At 46.1% G+C, this 24,470-nt stretch overlaps 1 protein-coding gene across 2 annotated transcripts in view; it reads right to left on the bottom strand.

Moving 5' to 3' along the window:
- GMPR (guanosine monophosphate reductase) overlaps positions 1–24,470 on the bottom strand; it is a 58,411-nt gene that overhangs the window by 25,675 nt on the left and 8,266 nt on the right. For both annotated transcript variants that reach the window (XM_065911948.1, XM_065911947.1), the window contains exons 2-5: positions 24,285–24,404; positions 20,728–20,811; positions 15,189–15,362; positions 1,957–2,038 (exon numbers count right to left, since the gene is read on the bottom strand). In XM_065911948.1, coding sequence (XP_065768020.1) covers positions 1,957–2,038; positions 15,189–15,362; positions 20,728–20,811; positions 24,285–24,404 — 460 coding nt within the window. The remainder of the gene's footprint in view (positions 1–1,956; positions 2,039–15,188; positions 15,363–20,727; positions 20,812–24,284; positions 24,405–24,470) is intronic.

The raw sequence follows: 24,470 nt of genomic DNA on the forward strand, positions 1-24,470 counted from the left end.
AAGTCCACTGTTTTTATGCTCAAGAGTTCATGAAATGTAAACATCATCTCCAATCGGTTTATAGAAATGACTCCAATACATTAGGCTCAAAGAGAGCTTCTTACTCCCTTTGGTCACCTCTGTTCTAAACAGACAGCCTGGGAGGCACACATTGACAGCAGAAGGACAATAAATCTTCGGGGGAAGGAGACTGTGTACATAGAGGACATATGGGAAGGAAGCAAGGGCAGCTGGATACTCAAGATTACATGGAGAAGAGCCCTGAGGAACAAGAAGACGGTTTACACACCTCACACCCTGTATGTACAGCACCCATCCAGCTCTACGGCAGCTAGGAGACACTCAATACATTTATGTGGTGAAACAGGTGATCGGTGTGTGCTCTACTTTGAAGGGAGAGAAAGAGTCTTCCTGGTCTAACACTGTTAGCCTACTTGACTCCATCACAAGCCTGGTCTGTTACAGCCCATTCTAAGTGGAGGACAGTACCCTGTAAGCAAGAACAGGCCTTAAGCACCGAGTTTCTAATGACGACAGACACTCAGTAAAGACCACAGCTCTCTCTCCTCTTGCTCACACTATTAGAGATTGTTGGGTGAGTGGCAATATCAAAAGCCCACCCTTGAGAACCTCGCTGTGTGTTAAAAGCTTGGGGCCTGGCCTTCCCCGGTGGAGCTCAGTAGTAAAGAATCCACCTGCCAAGGCAGGAGACACAAGTTTGATCCCCGGTCCAGGAAGATCCCACATGTTGTGGAGCAACTCAGCCCATGTGACTCAACTATTGAGCCTGAGCGCCCTTAACTACTGAGCCCACGTGCCTGGAATCTCTGCTCCGTAAGAAAAGCCACCACGATGAGAAGCCCCTGCACCACAACTAGAGAGTAGCCTCCGTCTACCAAAATGTGAGAAAAGCCTGCACAGCAATGAACACTCAGCACAGCCAAAAGTAGATAAAATTATTATTTTTTTAAATGCTTAGGGCCTTTTACAAGCCTACAGGGCTCTCCTTCCCTAAGAGTCTCTTCCTGCCGATCCTGGTCCCTCAAGGCTGATGACTGTACCAGGTCACAACACAGCCATCTTTTCTGCCTCCTCTCATATTAGATTATGGTTTGCTTCCTTTTTTGGTAGTGTCTTCTGAGAGCGTGGTATTTGTTAAAAAAAAAAAAAAAAAAAAAGCTTTGCTGTTTTTCCATTCCCAGATGAAAATGTATATCTCTTTTCCTCCTCTCCCATTTTAGTGTTTGGTTAATCGTGGATGTGCAAGAAGAAATTTTTAATATGAAGAAGTTAAAAATGTGGAAGCTCATGCACCTGTCTGGCCAAAAGGGAAAGTCAGCATCAAGTGGCCCCAAGAGAAACAGATCTGCCCAGAAGAGGGTAGAAAGGTGCCACCTTATTCCTCTACTCAGAATGCCACTGGTGGTCCTGGGAGAGAAGGCCTGGGAGGATGCAGCAAAATCTGAGATGGATATGTATCAGCTGAAGAGCCAAAGGTTATAACTGCCTGGGCCATGAGTCAAGTTCAAACGTGGCCTCAGCTGCAGGCTTATTTGCAATGTTTGGGGTCCCTCAAACATTCACATAAAGTGGAATCATCCACATTCATTAACTGTCCCCGTGAGCTCTTCATCCCTCACCTTTCTCTTCAAGATGAATGGGATCACTCATGAGCTCACCAAGACCTTATTTGAACTGAGTCACATTCAAGTTCATTCAGAAATTCCCAGAGGCATCAGAAAGCAGTTCAGTGATATTTCTAATCAGGAGCCTCTTCCAATCAGAAGCTCAACAATACTTCCAAAAGAAATGTGCTTTAAACCTGTGGCTGGATCATTCCTGAGGTCCCTTCTGGGCATCTCTGGTCCCCACAAGTGCTAGACCCCAATCCTCCCTCTGGTCCCCACAAATGCTAGACCCCAACACACCCTCCGCTGTGCTCCCAGCAAGTCTTACCTGGTCCAACTCCCACTTTGATGATATCTGCTCCAGAAAGAATAAGCTCTTCTACCATCTCTCCAGTCACCACGTTCCCTGCCTGGGATAGAAAGAATATAGTTCATGATCAGGAGATACTCCTGGAGGAACAAAGGCGAGTGACGGGGGAGCCCCACACCTGAGCACAAGGAGGAGTTGGTTCTGAGGCCATCAGGCAGCCAAGGGGACAAAAGTAAAAATCGGGAGAAGACAAGGGACCAATCCCTGAATCAACTTTCAGCCAATTGGAGGCTTAGGGTTTTCTCCAGGTTTCCTTTCTTCTCAATTAACTATGATGGTGTGATCACACACCAAGAGCCAGACGTCCTAGAGTATGACGTCAACTGGGCCTGAGGAAGTATCACCACCAACCGAGTGAGTGGAGGTGATAGAATTCCAGTTGAGCTATTTTAAATCCTAAAAGATGATGTTGTTAAAGTGCTGCACTCAGTACACCAGCAAATTTGGAAACAACCCTAAATAACAACAATTAACAAGAACACAGAATTGGACACCCCAGGCTACCTCTGGGTGAGCTGACAGCATGAGGAATTTACAGAACTACATGACTTTAGAACTCCAAGAGACCTTAAGACCTTTTAGGTCAGGCAAGACAAACTCTTACAGGGAACCCAAATATATAAAATAAACACAATGAAACACTCTCTGAGCTGATTAAAATGTTAATTGTGGTTCACAGTGTATAAAACCCCTGGAGAACTTCTATGGAACCAACAGAACCCAGAATTAGGGAAGTACTGATAACCTCACAGTTGGGAAAATAACTGGGTATCCCATCCTAGAGGAAATCAGCCCTGAATGTTCATTGGAACGACTGATACTGAAGCTGGAACTCCAATACTTTGGCCACCTGATGCCAAGAACTGACTCATTCGAAAAGACCCTGATGCTGGGAAAGATTGAAGGCAGGAGGAAGAGGGGATGACAGAGGATGAGATGCTTGGATGGCATCACTGACTTGATGGACATGAGTTTGAGCAAGCTCCAGTAACTGGTGATGGACAGGGAAGCCTGGCATGCTGCAGTCCACGGGGTTGCAAAGAGTCAGACACGACTGAACGACTGGGTTGAACTAAACCCATCCTAGGGTCAAGTGGTTCCCACTGAGATATGAAAAGGCAGGTGAACCCTAGGCACCTTGGGGACTGGAACATACTTCATTTTCAGAACAACATGAAACTGTGGTCCTAAGAATAAACCCATAAGCCAGGAAGTGGTAGAAACTAAAAACCAGAAGGATGCATCTGGTTTGAAAACAGTGCATGTTCTTTCACTGCAGGAGCCTGGGAACATAAAAATAGCCCTTTTTATTACAACTCACTAGCCTGTGGATTCTTCAGTTGGTACATAGAATACTTGGCAGGACGCCTGTCTGAATTTTCACAACTGTGCAAAGTCTTATTTTGGGCAGTGTATCCCTAACTCATCCAACTTCTTTTTTGGCATTGAAGCCCCAAGTGTCTTTTCACTGAATTGATTCCAAGGAGAATTTTTCTTTCTCCACCTAGACAACGTGACTTTTAACTTTGTATAAAAGGATCTTCGAAAGGGGTGATGAGGATGGCTCAAAGTTACTTTAATCCCAACAGCATTTGACAATGGAAAATGATAGCCTGGAGAAAGGATAGGAAGATATGAGAATGCAGTACATGATAAAGACAGCATTTCATGTCACAGAGGAAAGGAACAATATTTCAATAGACATAAATATTGAAATTTGGGGGGAAAGGGAGCTTTCAGAAACAGATATGGATTATCACTCATACCTTGCACCAAAATAAGCTTCAGATAAATTAAAAGTTGTCTCCTCCCAGATTTAGAGGAAAACTTTGAATACTTATAATACACATACAAGTGAAAAAACATAAAGACAGATGTGTCTACATAAAAGTTAAAAACCTGCATAAACACACACTCATACATACAATCAACAAAACTAATAAACAACCTGGTGGAGAAAAAGATTTAAAATTACGAAGAAGATTAACATTATAAGAGCTTTTCCAAATCTACAAGAAAAATGCTAGCACTGCACAGAATAACTTCGGAAGGATATGAGCTAATGAGAGAAATAAAAGTGGCCAATAAACACAGGGAAAGTGTTTAACCTCCACCAGCAATCAAATTTCAATGAAGATATCAGCAAGGTACCACTTTTCACTTAACAAATTGTCAGTGATTATAAAAACTAAATGCTGAAAACAGACACTCATTCTCTGCCAGTGGAATGCCTACTCCAGTACAAGTTTTCCTAGAAAATAATTTGCCCGCATACAGAAATGAAAAGTATGTATATCCTTTGATCCAATAACTTTCAGGATTTTCTCTCAAGGCAATAATTATGGATGAGGTCAAGGATTTAACTACAAACATGTATTACTGTTAACAGTGCAAAACTGCAAATACATTCCCCCAAATGGTAATGGTTTGACAATCTCTGGCCAACCCATGTGATGTTTTTAAGATTGGTTTGATGCCATGGGAAAATGTTTAAATGCTTTCAGTATAATGTTAGGAGAAACAGAAGGAAATAGTAAGATCTCAGTTTTGTTAAACAAGTATATGTATAGATGAAAACATACACCAAAATGCTGATAAAACATGTCCTGGTGAGGGAATATTCTGACTTTTATCAATAATTCCTTACAATTTCTTGGATTTGACAGTAGAAACTGCATTACTTTTACAATTGAAAGTTATAGTTTCTGTTTTCTTAGGGTTTTTTTTTTTTTTTTTCCTCCTAAGCATACAGCTCTGAACCTGGAAAAGAACTTAGTAGGAACCCAAGAAGGGCTTCCCTGGTGGCTCAGTGGTAAAGAACGCCTGCAGTGCAGGAGCTGCCGAAGACACGGGTTAGATCCCTGGGTCGGGAAGATTGCCCTAGAAGAGGGCGTGGCAACCCACTGCAGTACTCTTCCCTGGAGAATTCCATGGACAGAGGAGCCTGGCAGATAGAATGCATAGGGTCGCAAAGAGTCAGACACAACGGAAGTGACTTAGCATGCACACAGGAACCCAAGAAACGGCACACCAAGCTCTCATTCTTCCTCCCTGGTTGACTTGCTAAGAATTCAAAATAAATTTTACAAGTAAAAATTAATTAGAAGTTAAAAATAAAACACCTGAAGAAGCTACTTGAAGCTCCCTACAAGGTTTCACTGTCATTGTGGATTTTTCTCTCCATTCTGGTACTGCCTACAGACCAGTTTAAAAGGGTTCACTTTATACCAAATAAGTCAATGCAAGTCACCTCAGATGGACATAGCAAGTATAACCATGTGAGGTCAAGGTAAGTTTAAAAGTGTGGAGGGAGCTGATGCCATTGGAAGAGCCCAGGGGCTTCTCAAGGTGTCCCCACGTCCCCTGAGCTGCCGCCGGGGCTCCTGAACCAGAGGCGGGCACCTGAGGGCTGAGCATGAAACCCAGAGTGATGACGAAATGCCTTCAGCCCGAGGACCAGAAATGCCTTCAGCCCGAGGACCACACAACAAGGATGCCCATCGCTAGGAGAGGACGGTGAGTGTCCACTGACAGGAACAAAAACCTGTCCAAGTTTGAAACCAAGACAGGCAAACACAAAAGCTGAAAGGAGAAGTCAAGTTCAGAAACGCGAGAGACTCCGGGAGTGTGGTTAGGTTCTGGGGGAAGCCCAGCCCACAGCGCAGGCAGCCGGTGGGCTCGGGGTGGGATGCGCTGGGGTTGGGGGGGTAGTTGGCCGGGGATGATTAGCGAGCAGTCGGCTTATCTTGACCAGAAACAGCTCCTGTGGGGAGTGGATACCACAGGCTCAGAAGGTGGCAGCATGTCCGGCTCGGTCACGACCGGGGCAGCCAGGACAAACAGAAGCTGCAGCCCCCAGCTGGGTCCCAGAGCAGACAGGTGGAGGTTTCTGTTAGGCCCCCCTCTCCCCAGGGAGGCCAGGCGCTGTCGGGGCACCACCTCCTGCTCCTCCGTGTCCAGGGCAGGTGGGAGGGGCCAGAGAACACACATAAAATGGACAAAACGAACATTTCACGTACTTCTGTATCATTTTAAAAAGGCCTCTAGGGGCCTGCCTGGTGGCTCAGTGGTTAAGAATCCTCCTGCCAATGCAGGAGACGTGGCTTCCATCCCTGGTCCGGGAAGATCCCACAGGCTGACAAGTGACTATGCCTCTGCGCCACAAGTACTGAAGCCTGAGCACCCTAGAACTCACGCTCTGCAACAAGAGAAGCTACCGCAATGAGATGTCCGCCAGCCGCAACTAGAGAAAAGCCTGTGCAGCAACAAAGACCCAGCACAGCCAAAAATTAAATAAAATTTGTTTTAAAAATTAAAACTTTTAAAAATAAATTTAAAAAGTCCTCTGGGCAAAAACCAGCCCCAATTCTTCCAGTTCTCCTTTGGACCCAGACATCTATGGCAAGATAACTTCAGAAAGCTGGGCCTGACTGATGACCCTCCCACTCACTGGGTAATTTTAAGAAAATCACATCCACTCCGAGTCTCCATTTATCCTGCTATAAAGTGGGGCGGATCAGATCCACCTGTCCTTGTCACTGGAAGGTTTACAAAGGAACTTCACAAATATCCATCTCCAGAACTTTTTCATCATCCCAAACTGAAATTTTGTACCCGTTAAACAGTAAGTTATCTACCCACTTTTTACTGGCTCTTCAGAAGTCTTTTGCCAAAAAAATTCCTTTCTATAGAATGAGAAAATTTGGGAAACTCAGCAGTGGCCACAGGACTGGAAATGGTCAGTTTTCATTCCAATCCCAAAGAAGGGCAATGCCAAGGAATGTTCAAACTACTGCACAACTGCACTCATCTCACATGCTAGCAAGGTAATGCTTAAAATCCTTCAAGTTAGGCTTCAACAGCATGTGAACTGAGAACTTCCAGATGTACAAGCTGGATTTACAAAAGGCAGAGGAACCAGAGATCAAATTGCCAACATCCGCTGGATTACACAAAAAAGCAAGAGAATTTGAGAAAAACATCTACTTCTGCTTCATCCACTATGCTTAAGCCTTTGTGTGGATCACAAAAAACTGTGGAAAATTCTTTTTTTTTTTTTTTTAATATTATTTTATTAGTTGGAGGCCAATCACTTTACAACATTTCAGTGGGTTTTGTCATACATTGACATGAATCAGCCATATAGTTACACGTATTCCCCATCCCGATCCCCCCTCCCACCTCCCTCCCCACCCGACTCCTCAGGGTCCTCCCAGTGCACCAGGCCCGAGCACCTGACTCATGTATCCCACCTGGGCTGGTGGTCCGTTTCACCATAGATAATATACATGCTGTTCTTTCAAAACATCCCACCCTCACGTTCTCCCCCAGAGTTCAAAAGTCTGTTCTGTATTTCTGTGTCTCTTTTTCTGTTTTGCATATAGGGTTATCGCCACCATCTATCTAAATTCCGTATATATGTGTTAGTATACTGTAATGTTCTTTATCTTTCTGACTTACTTCACTCTGTATAATGGGCTCCAGTTTCATCCATCTCATTAGAACTGATTCAAATGAATTCTTTTTAACGGCTGAGTAATATTCCATGGTGTATATGTACCACAGCTTCCTTATCCATTCATCTGCTGATGGGCATCTAGGTTGCTTCCATGTCCTGGCTATTATAAACAGTGCTGCGATGAACATTGGGGTGCACGTGTCTCTTTCAGATCTGGATTCCTCAGTGTGTATGCCCAGAAGTGGTATTGCTGGGTCATATGGCAGTTCTATTTCCAGTTTTTTAAGAAATCTCCACACTGTTTTCCATAGTGGCTGTACTAGTTTGCATTCCCACCAACAGTGTAAGAGGGTTCCCTTTTCTCCACACCCTCTCCAGCATTTATTGCTTGTAGACTTTTGGATAGCAGCCATCCTGACTGGCGTGTAATGGTACCTCATTGTGGTTTTGATTTGCATTTCTCTGATGATGAGTGATGTTGAGCATCTTTTCATGTGTTTGTTAGCCATCTGTATGTCTTCTTTGGAGAAATGTCTGTTTAGTTCTTTGGCCCATTTTTTGATTGGGTCGTTTATTTTTCTGGAATTGAGCTTCAGGAGTTGCTTGTATATTTTTGAGATTAATCCTTTGTCTGTTTCCTCATTTGTTATTATTTTCTCCCAATCTGAGGGCTGTCTTTTCACCTTACTTATAGTTTCCTTTGTTGTGCAAAAGCTTTTAATTTTCATTAAGTCCCATTTGTTTATTTTTGCTTTTATTTCCAATATTCTGGGAGGTGGGTCATAGAAGATCTTGCTGTGATTTATGTCGGAGAGTGTTTTGCCTATGTTCTCCTCTAGGAGTTTTATAGTTTCTGGTCTTACATTTAGATCTTTAATCCATTTTGAGTTTATTTTTGTGTATGGTGTTAGGAAGTGTTCTAGTTGATGGGAATACCAGATCACCTTACCTGTCTCCTGTGAAACCTGCATGCAGGTCAAGAAGTAACATTTAGAATCAAATTGGGAAAAGAGTATGTTAACATACTGTATGTTAACATATTGTCACCCCGCTTATTTAACTTACATGCAGAGTACATCATGTGAAATGCAGGGCTGGATGAAGCACAAGCTGGAATCAACATTGCTGGGAGAAATATCAATAACCTCAGATATGTAGATGACACCACCCTTATGGCAGAAAGTAAAGAAGAACTAAAGAGCCTCTTGATGAAAGTGAAAGAGGAGAGTGAAAAAGTTGGCTTAAAGCTCAACATTCAGAAAACTAAGATCAAGGCACCTGATCCCATCACTTCATGGCAAATAGATGGGGAAACAATGGAAACAGTGACAGACTTTATTTTTTGGGCTCCAAAATCACTGCAGATGGTGACAGCAGCCTTGCAATTAAAAGACACTCACTCCTGGGAAGAAAAGCTATGACAAACCTAGACAGCATATTAAAAAGCAGAGACATCACTTTGCCTACAAAGGTCCATATAGTCAAAGCTATTGTTTTTCCATTAGTCATGTACAGATGTGAGAGTTGGACCATAAAGAAGGCTGAGTGCAGAAGAAATTATCCTTTTGAACTGTGGTGCTGGAGAAGACTCTTGAGAGTCCCTTGGACTGCAAGGAGATCAGACAAGTCAATCCTAAAGGAGATCAACCCTGAATATTCATTGGAAGGACTGATGCTGATGCTTCAATACTTTGGCCACCTGATATGAAGAACTGACTCATTGGAAAAGACCCTGATGCTGGGAAAGACTGAGGGCAGGAGGAGAAGGGGACGACAGAGGATGAGATGGTTGGATGGCATCACCGACTCGATGGACATGAGTTTGATCGAACTCCAAGAGACAGCAAAGGACAGGGAAGCCTGGTGTGCTGCAGTCCATGAGGTCGCAAAGAGTCGGACATGACTGAGCAAATGAACAACAAGCCAACAGCAGCAGACTGAATCTGGCCTGAGGGCCAACTCCTAACAGAAGGGGCTGGAACATTAATGCCAGAGTCTTCCCCCATGCACCCGAGGATATCCCTCTATTTACCTGGGCATTCCAGGCAGTAGGAGATGCCACCAAGGCAATAACCACCTTTCACGTGAAAAACACAAGCAACTGAATTTACTGTGTGACTCTCAGAGACACACATCAGCTGCATCTCGGGGGCCCTTCCTAGCTTCTGCCGCAGTCTCAGTTTACACCAGTTCCAGAGAGAGGATGAACCAGGAAATCTAGGCTAACTTGGCCTGAGAGGGTGTCTGCACTTCAGGGAGGTAAATTCGGGTGCCCACGGCCACCATCTTCGAGGAACACTGAAGAGCATCTACCCACCACCAACCCACCCCACTGGCACCCCAGGAAGAGGCATAGAGCAGGCGGGGCCTCCGTGTGACTCAGAACCTTGTCTGACCATGAAATGCTGGAGAAGAATCCAGACAGGTGCCTGAGCCACTGGCCACACACAGAAAGACCAAGGACATGCCCACAGCTTCCCAGGAGTCTGCCAACAGTGGCTGACTTGACATTCCCCGGGGGAGCAGAGCTAGTCTCTCTGAACAGATTAGGTGTCACAAGCCTGTGTCCTCAGGGCCAGATCAGAAAGAGCCACCAGCATGAAAGCACTTTCTAGGCCCAACCTGGGTTTCGCAGGTGGCTCTAGTGCTAAAGAATCTGCCTGCCAATGCAGGAGACAGGGGACACCATGGGTCCGATCCCTAGGTTGGGAAGAGCCCCTGGAGGAGAAAATGGCAACCCACTCCAGTATTCTTGCCTGGAAAACTGAATGGACAGAGGAGCCTACAGTCCATAGGGTTGGACCCAACTGAACACACACATGAGACCCAACATAGGAACCTCTCTGCCACAAGGAGCCTGAGCTGGTAGGGGGTCTGGCTGCAGCATGGTGTAATGGCGGGGGCGGGGGGGGGGCTGGAATGGAGGATTCCAGACCCTGGGACACACCATCTAACTCAGTCCCACCTCTAACTGGCTGCGTGAACATCAATAAGTTTCTTGACCCCTCTAGGCTGAAGCCTCCCACCAACTAAAGTAGGTGCTCTTAGCCTTACTCGAGCATGAGTTACCATAAAAGACAAGTGCCTGGTCCTTGTTAGTGCCTCTTTCCACAGTCCCTGGAATCCACCCAAGAACACACCATTCCCATTCCTCTCGGAAAGTCACCAGGCAGAGGCCCAGAGGACGTGTCACACTCTAACACCCAGCACCTTCACAAGACCCTTTTCTGCCAGTGACGTTCTCTAAACATCCCCACTTCCTCCCTCCTGACCTGCAGCAGTCCTTTCCTTAGGTGAAAGGTAAGAGGCAAATGGTCCATGTGAATCCAAGATGTGCTGGGCAATGGGAGCAGCAAGCCTGGAACTGGGGCTCTGCCAAGACGCTCTGAGCCGCCCTTTCGTTCACTGCAGAGTAGTCATCAGGACAGCACTTGGCATCCCAAGTTATATACCTTTTAGTTCCCCATCAGTGGACAAACGCATCCTCACAATGCCTCCAAATGCTACGAGGAAAATTATCTTCCTAAAGACCAAGGGTGTTAAGAGCACTGGAGGTTTCCACGTGAATCTGAGGGGTCAGTGTAGGTAAAGCAGCCGGGGGAGAAAGGCTAGAGCCTCCTGCTCATCACTGGGGAGACCAATCCCAACACTGGGAACACACCACCTGGGCAGTCAGCAGGAGCTGCCGAGGAACACTGAGAAGCATCACCCCCGCACCCCCCACCCACCCACCCCACCCCTGCCTCCCCGGGGAAAACGCACAGAGCAGGTGGGGCCTCCGTGTGGCTCAGCACTCCTGGGCGCCCAGGGTGCCTGGGAACTCAGTGTCAATCTCCCCCTCCTCGCCTCACTCCCACCCCAGCAGAACCTAGGCACTGCTGACGCCCCTTCCTCTGCCCTGACAGCCCGCCTCCTTCCTGCACCACCCGTCTCCCCTGGTCCTCTCCCTGGAGCTGGAGTCCAGGCTCCACAACAGGCAGCCCACTCAGTCCTGGGTACAGCCAGCTGTGAGCTAAAACTCCCCAGCAACCGTGTGCAGGGTGCATGGCAAACTCTGGGGCGCTGGGGAACTTTTGCTCACACTATCCTTGTTTCAAAAAGTGATTCATGTTTTCTCCTTCTTCTTAAAACTCATATAACGCCCCTCACAACACCCCCATTTCTCTTCTCCATCAGCCTTCCGCCTCTGGTTCAGTTCCCAGAGCACGTGCCCTCAGTACTTGCCGACTTGCCACTGGGTGACTACTGCACACTTGCCATCAGCCCATCTGATCCCCATGATGATGCTCCAAGCATTTTTATCTCTACCAGCTTTTCACAGGGGAGAAGAATGAGCTTCAGAAGGTAGGTGATGTCCCTACCATGGTTCAGCCGAACCATGTTGCTCATGTGACCACACCGACATCAGGCACCCTCAGCTATGTTAATGCTGGTACAACCAGCATCGAAGCAGAGCAAGAGGTCAAGGGCAAGGGAGGCATCTGGGAGATGGGGTTAAGATTCATCCCAGGAACAGTATATGACCCCACAGCTTCCACAAAACGATGTGAGCCATCGCAATGGACTACAGAAGCAAAGAAGACCCAGAAGATATGCAGTAGAGTCACCATTTATATGAGGTTCGAAAATAGGCAAAACTTAAGCGGTGTTGTTTAGGCATGCATCGGTAGATGGCAAAACCGGGGACACTCAAGGAAGGAAATGAGCATCAGGCAGAGAGGGGCTTTCATCCGAGGTGGGAGGAGGCGTTGCAGAGGTACGCTGAAGGGCCCCTGCTTTTATGACTGTTTATTAAACACCCATGTTTTATGCACTTGTTTGAATGTATGCCATATTTCACAACTGAATACGTCAATTATCCAAGACAAAAAAGTAGAATCACGAGGTTGCTTCATTCAGTAAGTGTAACTTCTGGTCCCTAACAACCAGAGGTGAACTGGAATGATCTGGAAAGATCTATATCCCACTACCTCAGATCAGAGGAAATGTCAACAGCAACCCAGAAGTACTCACCAGAAGGAATCGACAAAGGACTCCTCCTGCGCAAATATCTGTCCTGCTCTTCCTACCATCTCAGCCCTCACTGCATAGAGTTTGCGTTTAACACCAAATGTTTGTAGGGCTCCCAGGTCCCAGCTGAGGGGAGGGGGCTTCTGCCCTCCCGGGAGGCCAGCTTTCTCATTCCTCCGTTTCCACAGATGACGAGGGGCACAAGAACCAGCTGGGGCCTCAGGACTAGAGACATGCGCCTTGCTGGGTCATGACAGGAGCCTGAGGAAGCTGCCCAGCTCAGGACGGAGAAACAGGAAACTGGTAACGTGTACGGCCCAGTGGATGGAAGGAACTTCATCGCTAAAGTTAGCAAGGATGGGGCATGTTTACAGGTCTCCAGGGGCAGAGCCTGGACTCTGAACTCTGACCGCCCTGACCTCAAACCTCAGCTCTGCCACTCCTTAAGGTGTGCCACACTCACAAGGGTATGACCTTGTGAAAATCCCAAAGTCGAAGGATCAGGAATAAGGATTTCTCATCTGCAATAAACCTGGGACAACAGTTCCTACTCTTTACAGAGATGTAAAAAGAAAGACCAGACGGAAGCCTCCTGAAACACGGGAGTGAAAGTGTCAGTCACTCAGTCGTGTCTGACTCTTTGCAACCCCATGGACCGCAGTCCGCCAGGCTTCTCTGCCCAAGGGATTCTCCAGGCGAGAATACTGGAGCTTGTGGCCACTCCCTTCTCCAGGGGACGTTCCCAACCCAGGGATTGAACTTAGGTCTCCTGCATTGCAGGTGAATTCTCTACCTTCTGAGAAACATGAGAGGAACTCAATAAATGGTGTTTCTTTATCAAAATACAACAATGCTGGTAGCACGACTATGGGGGTGAAATGAATCTGACTGTTTCTCCCCAACTTCAAACACGGTACAGCTGGTTGACTTCGGGACAATACTTGATGCTTTCTTTTCACTTGCTTGGAAAGCATAAAAGTACTTATCTCAAAAATGTTGGGGGGCTGCCCTGTGGCTCAGTGGTAAAGAATCTGCCTGCCAATACAGGAGACACGGGTTCAATCCCTGGTCCAGGAAGACCCACATGCTACGGAGCAACTAAGCCTGAGAGCCACAACTACTGAGCCTGTGCTCTAGAGCCCGGGAGCTGCAACTGCTGAGCCCACGTTCCCTAGAGCTCGTGCTCCACAGGAAAAGAAACCACTCAATGAGAAGCTCGTGCAACGCAACTAGAGAGTAGCTCCCACTGGCTGCAGCTACAGAAAAGTTCGAGCGGCAACAAAGACCCAGCATGCCCAGAAATAAATAAAAATATATCTTTTAAATGTTCTGGAAATCCTTCACAGGTGATTTATCTTTGTCAACAGAAATGCTAACTCCTGTCTCCCAACTTCCTTAAAATGATGAAATATGAAGATAAGTTAAAAATTTATAAAAGGAAGACATAGAGAACGGACTTGTGCTTGTCAGGGTAGAAGAGGGGCTGGGGAAGGATGGTTTGGGAGTTTGGGATTAGCAGATGCAAACTATTATGTACAGAGCAGATAAACAACAAGCTCCTACTGCATAGCACAGGGAATCATATTCAACATATTGTGATATACCATAACAGGAAAGACTACGGAAAAAATGTATATATGCACATATGATGGAGAAGGCAATGGCACCCCACTCCAGTACTCTTGCCTGGAAAATCCCACGGACGGAAGAGCCTGGTGGGCTGCAGTCCATGGGGTCACGAAGAGTCGGACACGACTGAGCGACTTTACTTTCACTTTTCACTTTTATGCATTGGAGAAGAAAATGGCAACCCACCCCAGTGTTCTTGCCTGGAGAATCCCAGGGATGGGGTCGCACAGAGTCGGACACAACTGAAGTGACTTAGCAGTAGCATGCACATATGTAAAACTAAAGCACTTTGCTATACAGCAAAAATTAACACAACATTGTAAATCAACTATACAATAAAATAAATTTAAAAAAGAAAAGAACTGGGTTAAAAAAACTTATAAAAGGAGAGTTAGGTAAATTATCTAGTGGTCAATCAATAATCACCATGTTAATTAACACCAATAAAGATACATAACTACAATATAGATTTTCCAGAAGCCCGAATTTAACCCTAAAGCTTCTAGTTCATTTTTCTATAAATCTATGTTTCCCAAGGATAACACATATACATTCTCACCAGTAAAGGTGTTAAAAATTAGTAAAAATAACCCCCTCAAAAGGTAGGAAAGTTCAAAGATAAAGATCCTAGATAAAACAATACACCAACTGATTTATGAATAGCTGACTATTGCAAAATGTTCATATTGTGGATTTCAACCCTCACAGCAGACTTTTCTACTAGCAAGGAGAGTGGGGCAGAGATGACAAATATGATAAAGAGAAAGCCAACTGTGTTGTTTTTATTTTTTAAAATAGACTCTGTTAAGCAGTGACATATACCTTGGTATAAAGGTCTCACATGGTAAGAAACACTTGATGATATCTAGCAAAGACAAGGAGCCAACACCCTATGGTGTTGATCTGGATTTTATTTTTTATAGCTGAGCCAGTTTTCAGATCTTCGCAGCTGCTGCCTGTCCTTTTCCCACTGATTCTCAACTATTCTTCTAGAAAGAAGGCACCAAAAGCTCCCAGGAGAACACAGTTTCCCCAACACACCATGTAATTCTTCTCTGCTTCCCCATCTAGAGGGTCATCCCATCACACTTACCATGATGGTGTGTTCTGGAAATCTGGACCGGACCAGCTTCACGAACTCCACAAAATGCTCTGAGTACCCATTGGCCACATCCAGGCAAATAAACTTGACCTGCGGCACAGCTTCCAGGATGCTGCTCATCTTTTCCAGATCATTCTTCCCACTGCCCGAACTCACAGCTACATGCTATACCGAATAAACCAAGAGGTGTAAGACAGGAATGGTAAGTGGCATTCAGAGGTCAGACCCTGCCTCCATCCACCCGCCAGTTCTGAGGACAGTACCGTGCCCCTCTGAGGTTCACCCTGATCACACACACAGTGGACCGGCTCAAGAAACCTGCAGCAGCAGAGGCAAAGGAGATTCTCACAGTCATTTATCTAAACTGACTGTTGTCTTTTCCAACACTAAACTGAGACCTGAACCTCGGCCACACAATCTCATCCATGGCTTTTAATTTCCTCAAGCTTTTCACGTGGCCATCAAACCAGTCAATCTTAAAGGAAATCAACCTTGAATACTCATTGGAAGGACTGATGCTGAAGCTTCAATAGTTTGGCCACATGATGCGAAGAGTCAGTCTTGGAAAAGACCCTGATGCTGGGAAAGAGTGAAGGCTGAAGGAAAAGGGGATGGCAGAGGATGAGATAGTTGGATAGCATCGTCGATTCAATGGACATGAACCAGGGTAAACTCTGGGAAATGGTGAGGGACAGGGAAGGCTGGCGTGCTGTAGTCCATGGGGTCACAAAGAGTCGGACACGACTTGGCAACTGAACGACGCCACGTGGAATGCAGAACCATGGAGCGGCTGGTGCAAATTCTCCTCCTGGAGCAGAGGAGAGGAAAGGGAAACCAGGGTGGCTGGTCTGCTCGAGTTCCTCATGCCAAAGCCGTGGCCGCTACCCTGAGCATCCCACTGAGGTGGGGGTGGAAGAGGACAGAGGGAAAGATGTCTAAAAACTCTCTGATAAAACTCCTTCCTGTTTTCATTTTTACTCCCAATACAACATTATCACAACATGCAAATTGTGCGACTTCCCTGGTCCAGTGCACTGCACTCCCAGTGCAAGAGGTCCAAGTTCGATCGCTGGTCAGGGGAACTAGATCCCACATGACGCAACTAAGACCCAGGCAGCCAAATAAGTAAATATTAAAAATAAAAGAAAGGAAAATTACATACAAGTCTTAATGCCTCCAATAAATGTCCCGAAGCATAAGAATGAACAAGATTGAAAGGACCCTTCCTGTCTACGCTGGGATGTGTTTACATCTGATGCCGCCACCTCCTCCTCCGTGATACCCTCTCCCCTAACCTTCCTCAGCACCGGTGCCTCCAACCCACCCCTCTGCTGCTCTCGAAATCTGCTCTGAGGGTTTTAGTAGTTAATGCCTCATTAAAACTAGCCTGTGGAACTGTGCCCCGAGTTAGCATCTCACCTTCTATGATGTATTTATTTTTTTATAAATTTAAAATTTGTAAATACAATATTTTAACTCACACCTCTAAGTTATAAACTGCCGGTGAGCAGCACATCTTACCCTCCTTTGTTACTCCCCCCAAACCACAAATCACAACAATGTAGCTACACCCCATAGACTTAGTGTTCAGTTCAGTTCAGTCACTCAGTCGTGTCCGACTCTTTGCGACCCCATGAAGCGCAGCACGCCAGGCCTCCCTGTCCATCACCAATTCCCGGAGTTTACCAAACTCATGTCCATCGATTCAGTGATGCCACCCAGCCATCTCATCCTCTGTTGTCCCCTTCTCCTCCTGCCCCCAATCCCTCCCAGCATCAGGGTCTTTTCCAATGAGTCAACTCTTCGCATGAGGTGGCCAAAGTATTGGAGTTTCAGCTTCAGCATCAGTCCTTCCAATGAACACCCAGGACTGATCTCCTTTAGGATGGACTGGTTGGATCTCCTTGCAGTCCAAGGGACTCTCAATAGTCATCTCCAACACCACAGTTCAAAAGCATCAATTTTCGGCGCTCAGCTTTCTTCACAGTCCAACTCTCATATCCAGGCTTAGTGTAAGCCGACTGATAATATGATACATACTGACTCCCACCTTCATTCCTGATGACAGTCTGACTGGTTCCCCAAGTCCACAGGTTCTTTCCCTCCCACTCAGCTCTGCTATCTTTTTTATCTTTCCTTTCATTTCTGTTAAAGTTTGGCAGGTGGAACTGGAGACTGGTAAGTTTCTCTCAGTGCCACTGGGTTTGTCATGCGTTCCCTTTTTAATGAGCTTTAATTTCGGTGGCAGTGGGGTAGTAAGTGAAATGATTGCCCTTGGTAATGAAAGCCACGGTTCTGATCCACAGCGCACTGCTGGAAACTCACGCTCCCCAAACTTCCTCCAGAGAAGAGGGGGATAAGGTGAAACAGAGATAATCCATTAGAATAAATTATGCTGAAAAGAAAGGACTCAAGTGTGAGCCAGAACTATTTTATCTCTGTAACCACCTCCCTCTCCAATCAAAATCCACACACAGTCATGGCACAGCAAAGAAAAATAGCCAGAAACTAGTGTAACTTCAAAAGCAGTACAATAAGTAGTCATTTTGCAGCCCAGATGATCTGACCATGGAGGAAATCATCCCCAGCATAGAGATGTCTCTTTAGCATGGACACAGGACCATCCAAGGGTGCCAGGATCGAAGACTGGCATGTTCTATTGGGGCATTTAATATTTTCAAACCACCTTTCTTTTTTTCAGTCACAGCTTTATTAAGATGTAGTCACATATGCGTCATCTACTTAAAGTGCACAATTTAGTGGGTTTTAGTATATTCAGAGTTGTACAACCGTCACCACAATCAATTCTAGAACATTTCATCAACCCCCAAGAGAAACCTTCACACCCTTTAGCTCTCACTCTCAACTAATCCACTTCTGTCTCTATAGGTTTCCCTTGTCTCAACATTTCATGGAAATAGAATCATATATAGGGCTTTATGTATCTGGCTTTTTCACTTGGCAAAATGTTTTTGAAACAGGAGTGAAGCAGGCAGGGCATGACCTTTAAAAGAATGACACAGACCAAGGACACAACATAAACAGTCATTGCTGTTGTTCAGTCACTAATTCGACTTTGCACGCCACAGCGATGGTGGAGTAAAAGGACGTGTGCTTATCTTCTCCTGCGAGAACATCAAAATCACAACTAGCTGCTGACCAACCACGGACAGGAGGATGTTGGAACCCATCCACATAAACTGATTAGAACCAAATACGTTCAAGACGGAGGACGAGCAGACTTCAGCTAGAACTTGAGCCTCAGTGCATGCTCACTGTAACATATCAGCTAGCTAAATGACACACCCACAGGCGCCATAAGAGTTCCAAGGCCACCCATCAAGGACCCAAGAGTTGGCAGTGGCCGTTCCTGGAAATCTCCACCCCCTCACCAAAAGAGTTGGAATAATCCTCCTACTCATTATCCTATGAAATTACCCAAGCCATAGAAGCTAGTGAAAGTGAAAAGTTGAAAGTGTTAAGTCACTCAGCTCAGTTGCATCTGGTTCTTTGCGACCCCATGCACTGCAGCCCACTAGGCTCCTCTGTCCATGGAATTCTCCAGGGAAGAATACGGGAGTGGGCTGCCATGCCCCTCTCCAGGGGATCTTCCCGACCCAGGGATCAAACTTGGGTCTCCCACATGGCAGGCAGATTCTTTACCGACTGAGACACCAGGGAAGTGCCCCATAAAAGCTAACCACACCACATTTCAAACTTCCCAGGTGACGCTAGTGGCAAAAGAAACTGCCTGCCAATGAAGGAGATATAAGAGATGTGGGTTCAGTCACTGTGTCAGGAAGATCCCCTTGAGAAAGGCGTGACAACCCACTCCCGTATCCTTCCCTGGAGAATCCCATGGACAGAGGAGCCTGTCAGGCTACATTCCAGAGACTTGCAAAGAGTCAGACAAAACTGAGGCAACTGAGCACTTCGTGCCACATTTCAAGGTCACTCTTGCCTTCTGAGATGGCCCACACTCTGTGGTATGCGTTTCTTTCAAATAAACCCGCTTCTTACCTATCTCTTTGGGCTTCCCAGGTGATATGAGTGGTAAAGGATCTGCCTCCCAATGCAGGAGACATAAGAGATGTAGGTTTGATCCCTGGATCAGGAAGATCCCCTCGAGAAGGACATGGCAACTCACTCCAGTATTCTTGCCTGGAAATCCCTAATAACAGGAGAGCCTGGTGGGCTACAGTCCATGGGGTCACAAAGAGCTGGACACAACTGAAGCCACTTAGCATGCAGTACACCTATCACTTTGTCTCACATTGAATTCTTTCTTCGATAAAACAACAACAACCTGAGCTTCCTTAGGTCCTGAAACCCCAGTGTGTGAGATCAGTTGAAAGACCATGGGTTTGGTTGGGTTTGAGTCCCGGCCATGTGGGTCCAAGTCCCAGTTTGAGGTGAACAGTTTCATTTCCAAGGTTCATTCATGTTGTAGCATGAATCAGTACTTTATTGCCCTTCTTAGCTGAATATTCCACCCTATGAATATACGAGGTTTTGTTTGTTCATCAGCTGGACACATGAACCATTTGGCTACCATGAATAGTGCTACTATGAACATCCGTGTGGGCTTCCCTAGTGGTTCAGATGGTAAAGAATCTGTCTGCAATGCGGGAGACTTGAGAGACCTGGGTTCGATCCCTGGGTCGGGAAGATCCCCTGGAGGAGTGCACAGCAACCCACTCCAGTATTCTTGCCCGGAGAATCCCCTTGGACAGAGGACCTGGTGGTCTGAAGTCCATGGGGTTGCAAAGAGTCGGACATGAGTGAGTAACTAAGCATGCATCAATATCCCTGTATAAGGTTTTGTGTGAACATATATTTTTATAGCTGTTGGCTCTATTCTAGAAATAGAATTGTTAGGTGATATGGTAACTCCTATGTTGAGCCTTCTGAGAAATTGCCGAACTGTGTTCCAAAGCAGTGGCTCCATGTTACATTCCCACCAGCCATGTCAGAGGGTTCCAATTTCTGCACATCTACACCAATACTTTGTATTATCTGCCTTTTTGATTAAAGTCATCCTGGACAGCATACTGTTTATTCTGCTCCACCATATTCAGCTCCAATTATAACAACTTATTATAATTAGATGTTTTTTCTAGATAAAAGGCATGTTCGGAATGTACTCAATCCCTGGCAGGACTGACCCTGCTGGGACCTCCGCAAGCTCTCATGACAAAACACTTCACTTTCCAAGGGGAGAAAAATATGCTCCTTACAGGTAAATCATCATATTTTTAAAAAGGAGTACAGAACAGGTTTCCTTGGCAAATTCCTAGCAACGATCAAGGGCTGTGGGTTCCCTATTGCCTTCCCCAATTTCTCTTTGGGACTGCGTGTCTGTTGTTACTGTTCGGATGCTAAGTCGACTACAGCACGCCAGGCTTCCCTGTCCTTCACTATCGCCTGGGAGTCTGTGTGTCTATCTGCTGCCAACTCAAATCCTTTTGACTACCCTGACATTTCCCTTCCTGGACAACAAAGGTCATGTATAACCAGGATAGAGTCTTACCTGCAGGCATTCTGGGTGATTAGCTGCAAAGAGCTTCCAGTCATCCAGGGTATAATGCTTGTGAATCGCTGTAAACATAGAGTGCTAGGAAACAAAAGGGAAAGGCACCATTAGGACGAGAAGTCAGGTGAGCCCCACCCCGCCTTCCTCCATATGGTGAGGTTAAACCACCAACACAAAACCACCCAGTGTTCCAGCCTTTCACGCTTCATTTGCTTTGAATATGCTCCGAGGGGCCCCAAACAGAGGAAGGTGTAACCGGGGAAATCACAGGACCATTCTAATCTCATTAGCCAACACAGCATTCAAGACTGAAGAGGCAATGCCAAGAGGCAGGGGTGGGAAAGGAGGAGGGAGGGTTCTGAGAGCTCTGGTCCAGCCCACACGTGACAGGCCAAGAGCAGCAGAGGGCTGGTCTCCGGCTGGTCAGCAGCACAGCCCGAAGGCAAAGTGATGCTTCTTCTTCTTGTTCAGTCGCTAAGTCATGTCTGACTCTCTGCGACCCCATGGACTGCACCACGCCAGGCATCCCTGTCCTTCACTCTCTCCCAAAGTTTGCTCAAACTCATGTCCATTGAGTCGGTGATGCCATCCAACCATCTCATTCTCTTCCATTGCCCACTTCTGCCCTCAATCTTTCCCAGCATCGGGGTCTTTTCCAATGAGTCAGCTCTTTGCATCAGGTGGCCAAAGTACTGGCGCTTAGTGATGCTTAGTCAACCCAAAAGAACCTCAGCTTCTACCTGAAAGCTTCTCTTTGTGTTCACGACCTAAACATTTCCTGTTAAAAGATAAACACATCAGGCAGCTGGTATTCTTGAGGGAAGGAAGTACATAAATCCTAATTCTAAAACTATGACCACCAACCCAGCAAGGGTTTACTGAACATTTATTTTGCACAAGAATTTTGCATACATTATTTCATGTACTTCTCAGAACAACTTTGTACAACAACAGTAACTTCATAGGCAAAGATGGGGCTTGAAAAACTTACATTTAAGAAATTTAACCAAGGCTTGGCCAAAAAGTGGGCAAAGGTCAGAATCAAACTCAAATCTGAATGCAGAACCCAGGCTCCTCCACCTCCTGTATAGGGGTCTCACTCCTAACTTCTCTCAGTCTATCTCCCCCATTAAAAAGTTCTCTGACTTTACTGATGCAAGGAACTAACTCAGCATTCTAGAAATGGAAAATTCATAGGACCCACATATGATTAGCTATTTTCATTTATGGAAAGTCTTTCCTGTGCAAATGGGAAGAGCCTAGCAAGTTCTCTGTTTCTCATGAAACAGTAATCTGATATGTGAATTAATCAGGGCTATTAATCCCTCCCTGATTTCATGCACTTTTACACAAATACATAATTCATGAAGAGCAATGGCTGATCACAGCAGAGTGAGGGAAAGATAGGGAGAAAAAAAAAAAACACAAATTCCTTTTCCAATTAATTTGTTAGCCTCCGGCCCAAAGCTCAATGGGGGCTGAGTGCGGACAGATGATGCAACTGATCCTGGACTCAGACCTCAGGCAGACCACCCCCTACACCATTTGGTGAGTTCATAATTTGTTTGAAAATCTTCCTTCTAATCACTGGCTAATAATGAATCCCAGCACCTCCTGAGGTTAGACGTGCTGCCCACAGCAAGAAGCTCTTTCAACTAATTGGATTTATCTTTTCACTTGGCAGGCATTGTCTATGGAAATAGATGCACAGGCTCTGAGCATCAGAAGCACACATTTCACATCGATGATGAGTTAAGATGCACTGAACCTTGAATCCAAATGCAGACACAGATGCGTGAGACGAAGGTTCTGCCCACAGTAACTTTGCCTTTATTTTCCCAAGCCCAGGATATGACTCCCTTGACAGGCAGAAAGACAGCAGCCGGTTCCAGGGACCCTGAGCTTGCACTATTATCTGCCAGCGTAAGTTGGGAGGCAGACCCTTTATGCTGGAGTCAGTCTGGGTCTGCATCTCGGCTCTATGTCTATTTGCCTAAATGCCTTGGGCCAAGTGACCTCTCCTGTCTCTGCCTTGGTTTCCTCGGAAACCATCTGGTGGAGCTGTGACCTCCTCATCCACGTTCCGTCCAGTGCTTGGCACCTAAGTTTCCTATATTGTGATATAATCAATGTTATAGAACAAAGTGATTCTGTCTTTCAAAAGGTGCTGTCACTCTTCTAAATATGACACTTCTCTAACATTATAATATGGCATGACGTCCAACTTCGTTTTGTATCTCTAATTTCCAAAACTATAACAGGAATTTTTAAGGAAGAAATGGATGCAGGTCTGAAACTGAGCAGGGTCCTGTGAGGCTCCTGGGCACAGCTTTTCAGTCCCGCCCCTCCCCATTGCTTTGATTATAGGAAACAGCCTTTACTCAGCCTCCAAAGACCTTCCCTGAGTTCCAACGGGCAGATTCAAACAGTTACTAATTAGGCAAAGGAGGGGAGACCAGGGAGTAACAAACAGTGAAGAGCAGCCTGGGAGCAAAGTCCTGCTTCCCCATCAAAGGATACACATGACTATATCTTTGAGCTATTTTGCAGATACTGAAACACCTTCCAGGTGGGAGAAGTTAATGATTAAGGATGGTATGCTGCCTACATTCCTGATGGCTCAGCCAGTGCAGGAGACACCGGTTTGATCCCCGGGTTGGGGAGACCCCTAGAGAAGGGATGGCAACCCACTCCAGTATTCTTGCCTTGAGAACTTTACGGACAGAGAAGTCTGGTGGGCTACCATCCAGGGGCCGCCAAAGAGTCAGACACGACTGAGTGACTGACACTACTTTTCATGCTGCCCACAAGCCTGTAGACCATAGACAGTTGGACCTGAAGGTTGAAAACACTGACTCCTACTTACCTCACCACCAACCCATCAGAAGATTGCCTGTGAGCTGATCACACCCTCCGAACAATGACTACACAACTTGTCACTGTCTTTCCCAAGTGCAGACACACAGTTTTGAAGATGTTAGTCCATTGTGTCCCCCTTTGTCTGGCAAAGCAATGAGTGTGTTAGTCGCTCAGCCATGTCCAACTCTTTGCGACCCCATGGACTGTAAACCCAGGTTCCTCTGTCCATGGAATTCTCCAGGCAAGAATACTGGAGTGGGTTGCCTTCTCCAGGGGATCTTCCTGACCCAGGAATCGAACCCAGGTCTCCTGCTCTGCAGGTAGATTCAATGGCAAAGCAATAAAGCTATCCTTTTCTACTTCACCCAAAACTCCCCATCAAGGGATACACATGACAATATCTTTGAGCTATTTTGCAGATACTGAAACACCCTCCAGGTGGGAGAAGTTAATGATTAAGGATGGTCTCCAAGACTTGATCGGCATCAGATCTAGACCACCTCCTTGAATGCATAGTCCAGACTCCACCTACCTTCTGATGGAAGAGAGAAAAAGAAGGGCCTCCAGCAACAATCAGACATAGAACCAATTAGTTTGGCCACAGTGAATGACCTGAAATGTCTCACTTTTCTCCTCTCCCGTGTATGACAAGCTGTCCAGTGTGAGCACCAGAGGGAAACAGCCCATCGTCCTACCTGTGACATCACCACCGCCATCTCAAACGTTCCCACGGTGTCCATGTTGGCCACAATGATGGGAATCCCCGAATAGGTCTGCTTCGAGTTCCGAAATGTGAAGGTTCGCTCAAGGTCCACCTATTGCAAGAGGGGAAAGAAGTCCTTGGTTCTTTATGTGATTGGGGCAGAATTTCTAGAGTTTGG

Source organism: Muntiacus reevesi, chromosome 20 (genome assembly GCF_963930625.1).
Source record: "Muntiacus reevesi chromosome 20, mMunRee1.1, whole genome shotgun sequence".
Classification (NCBI taxonomy): Eukaryota; Metazoa; Chordata; class Mammalia; order Artiodactyla; family Cervidae; genus Muntiacus; species Muntiacus reevesi.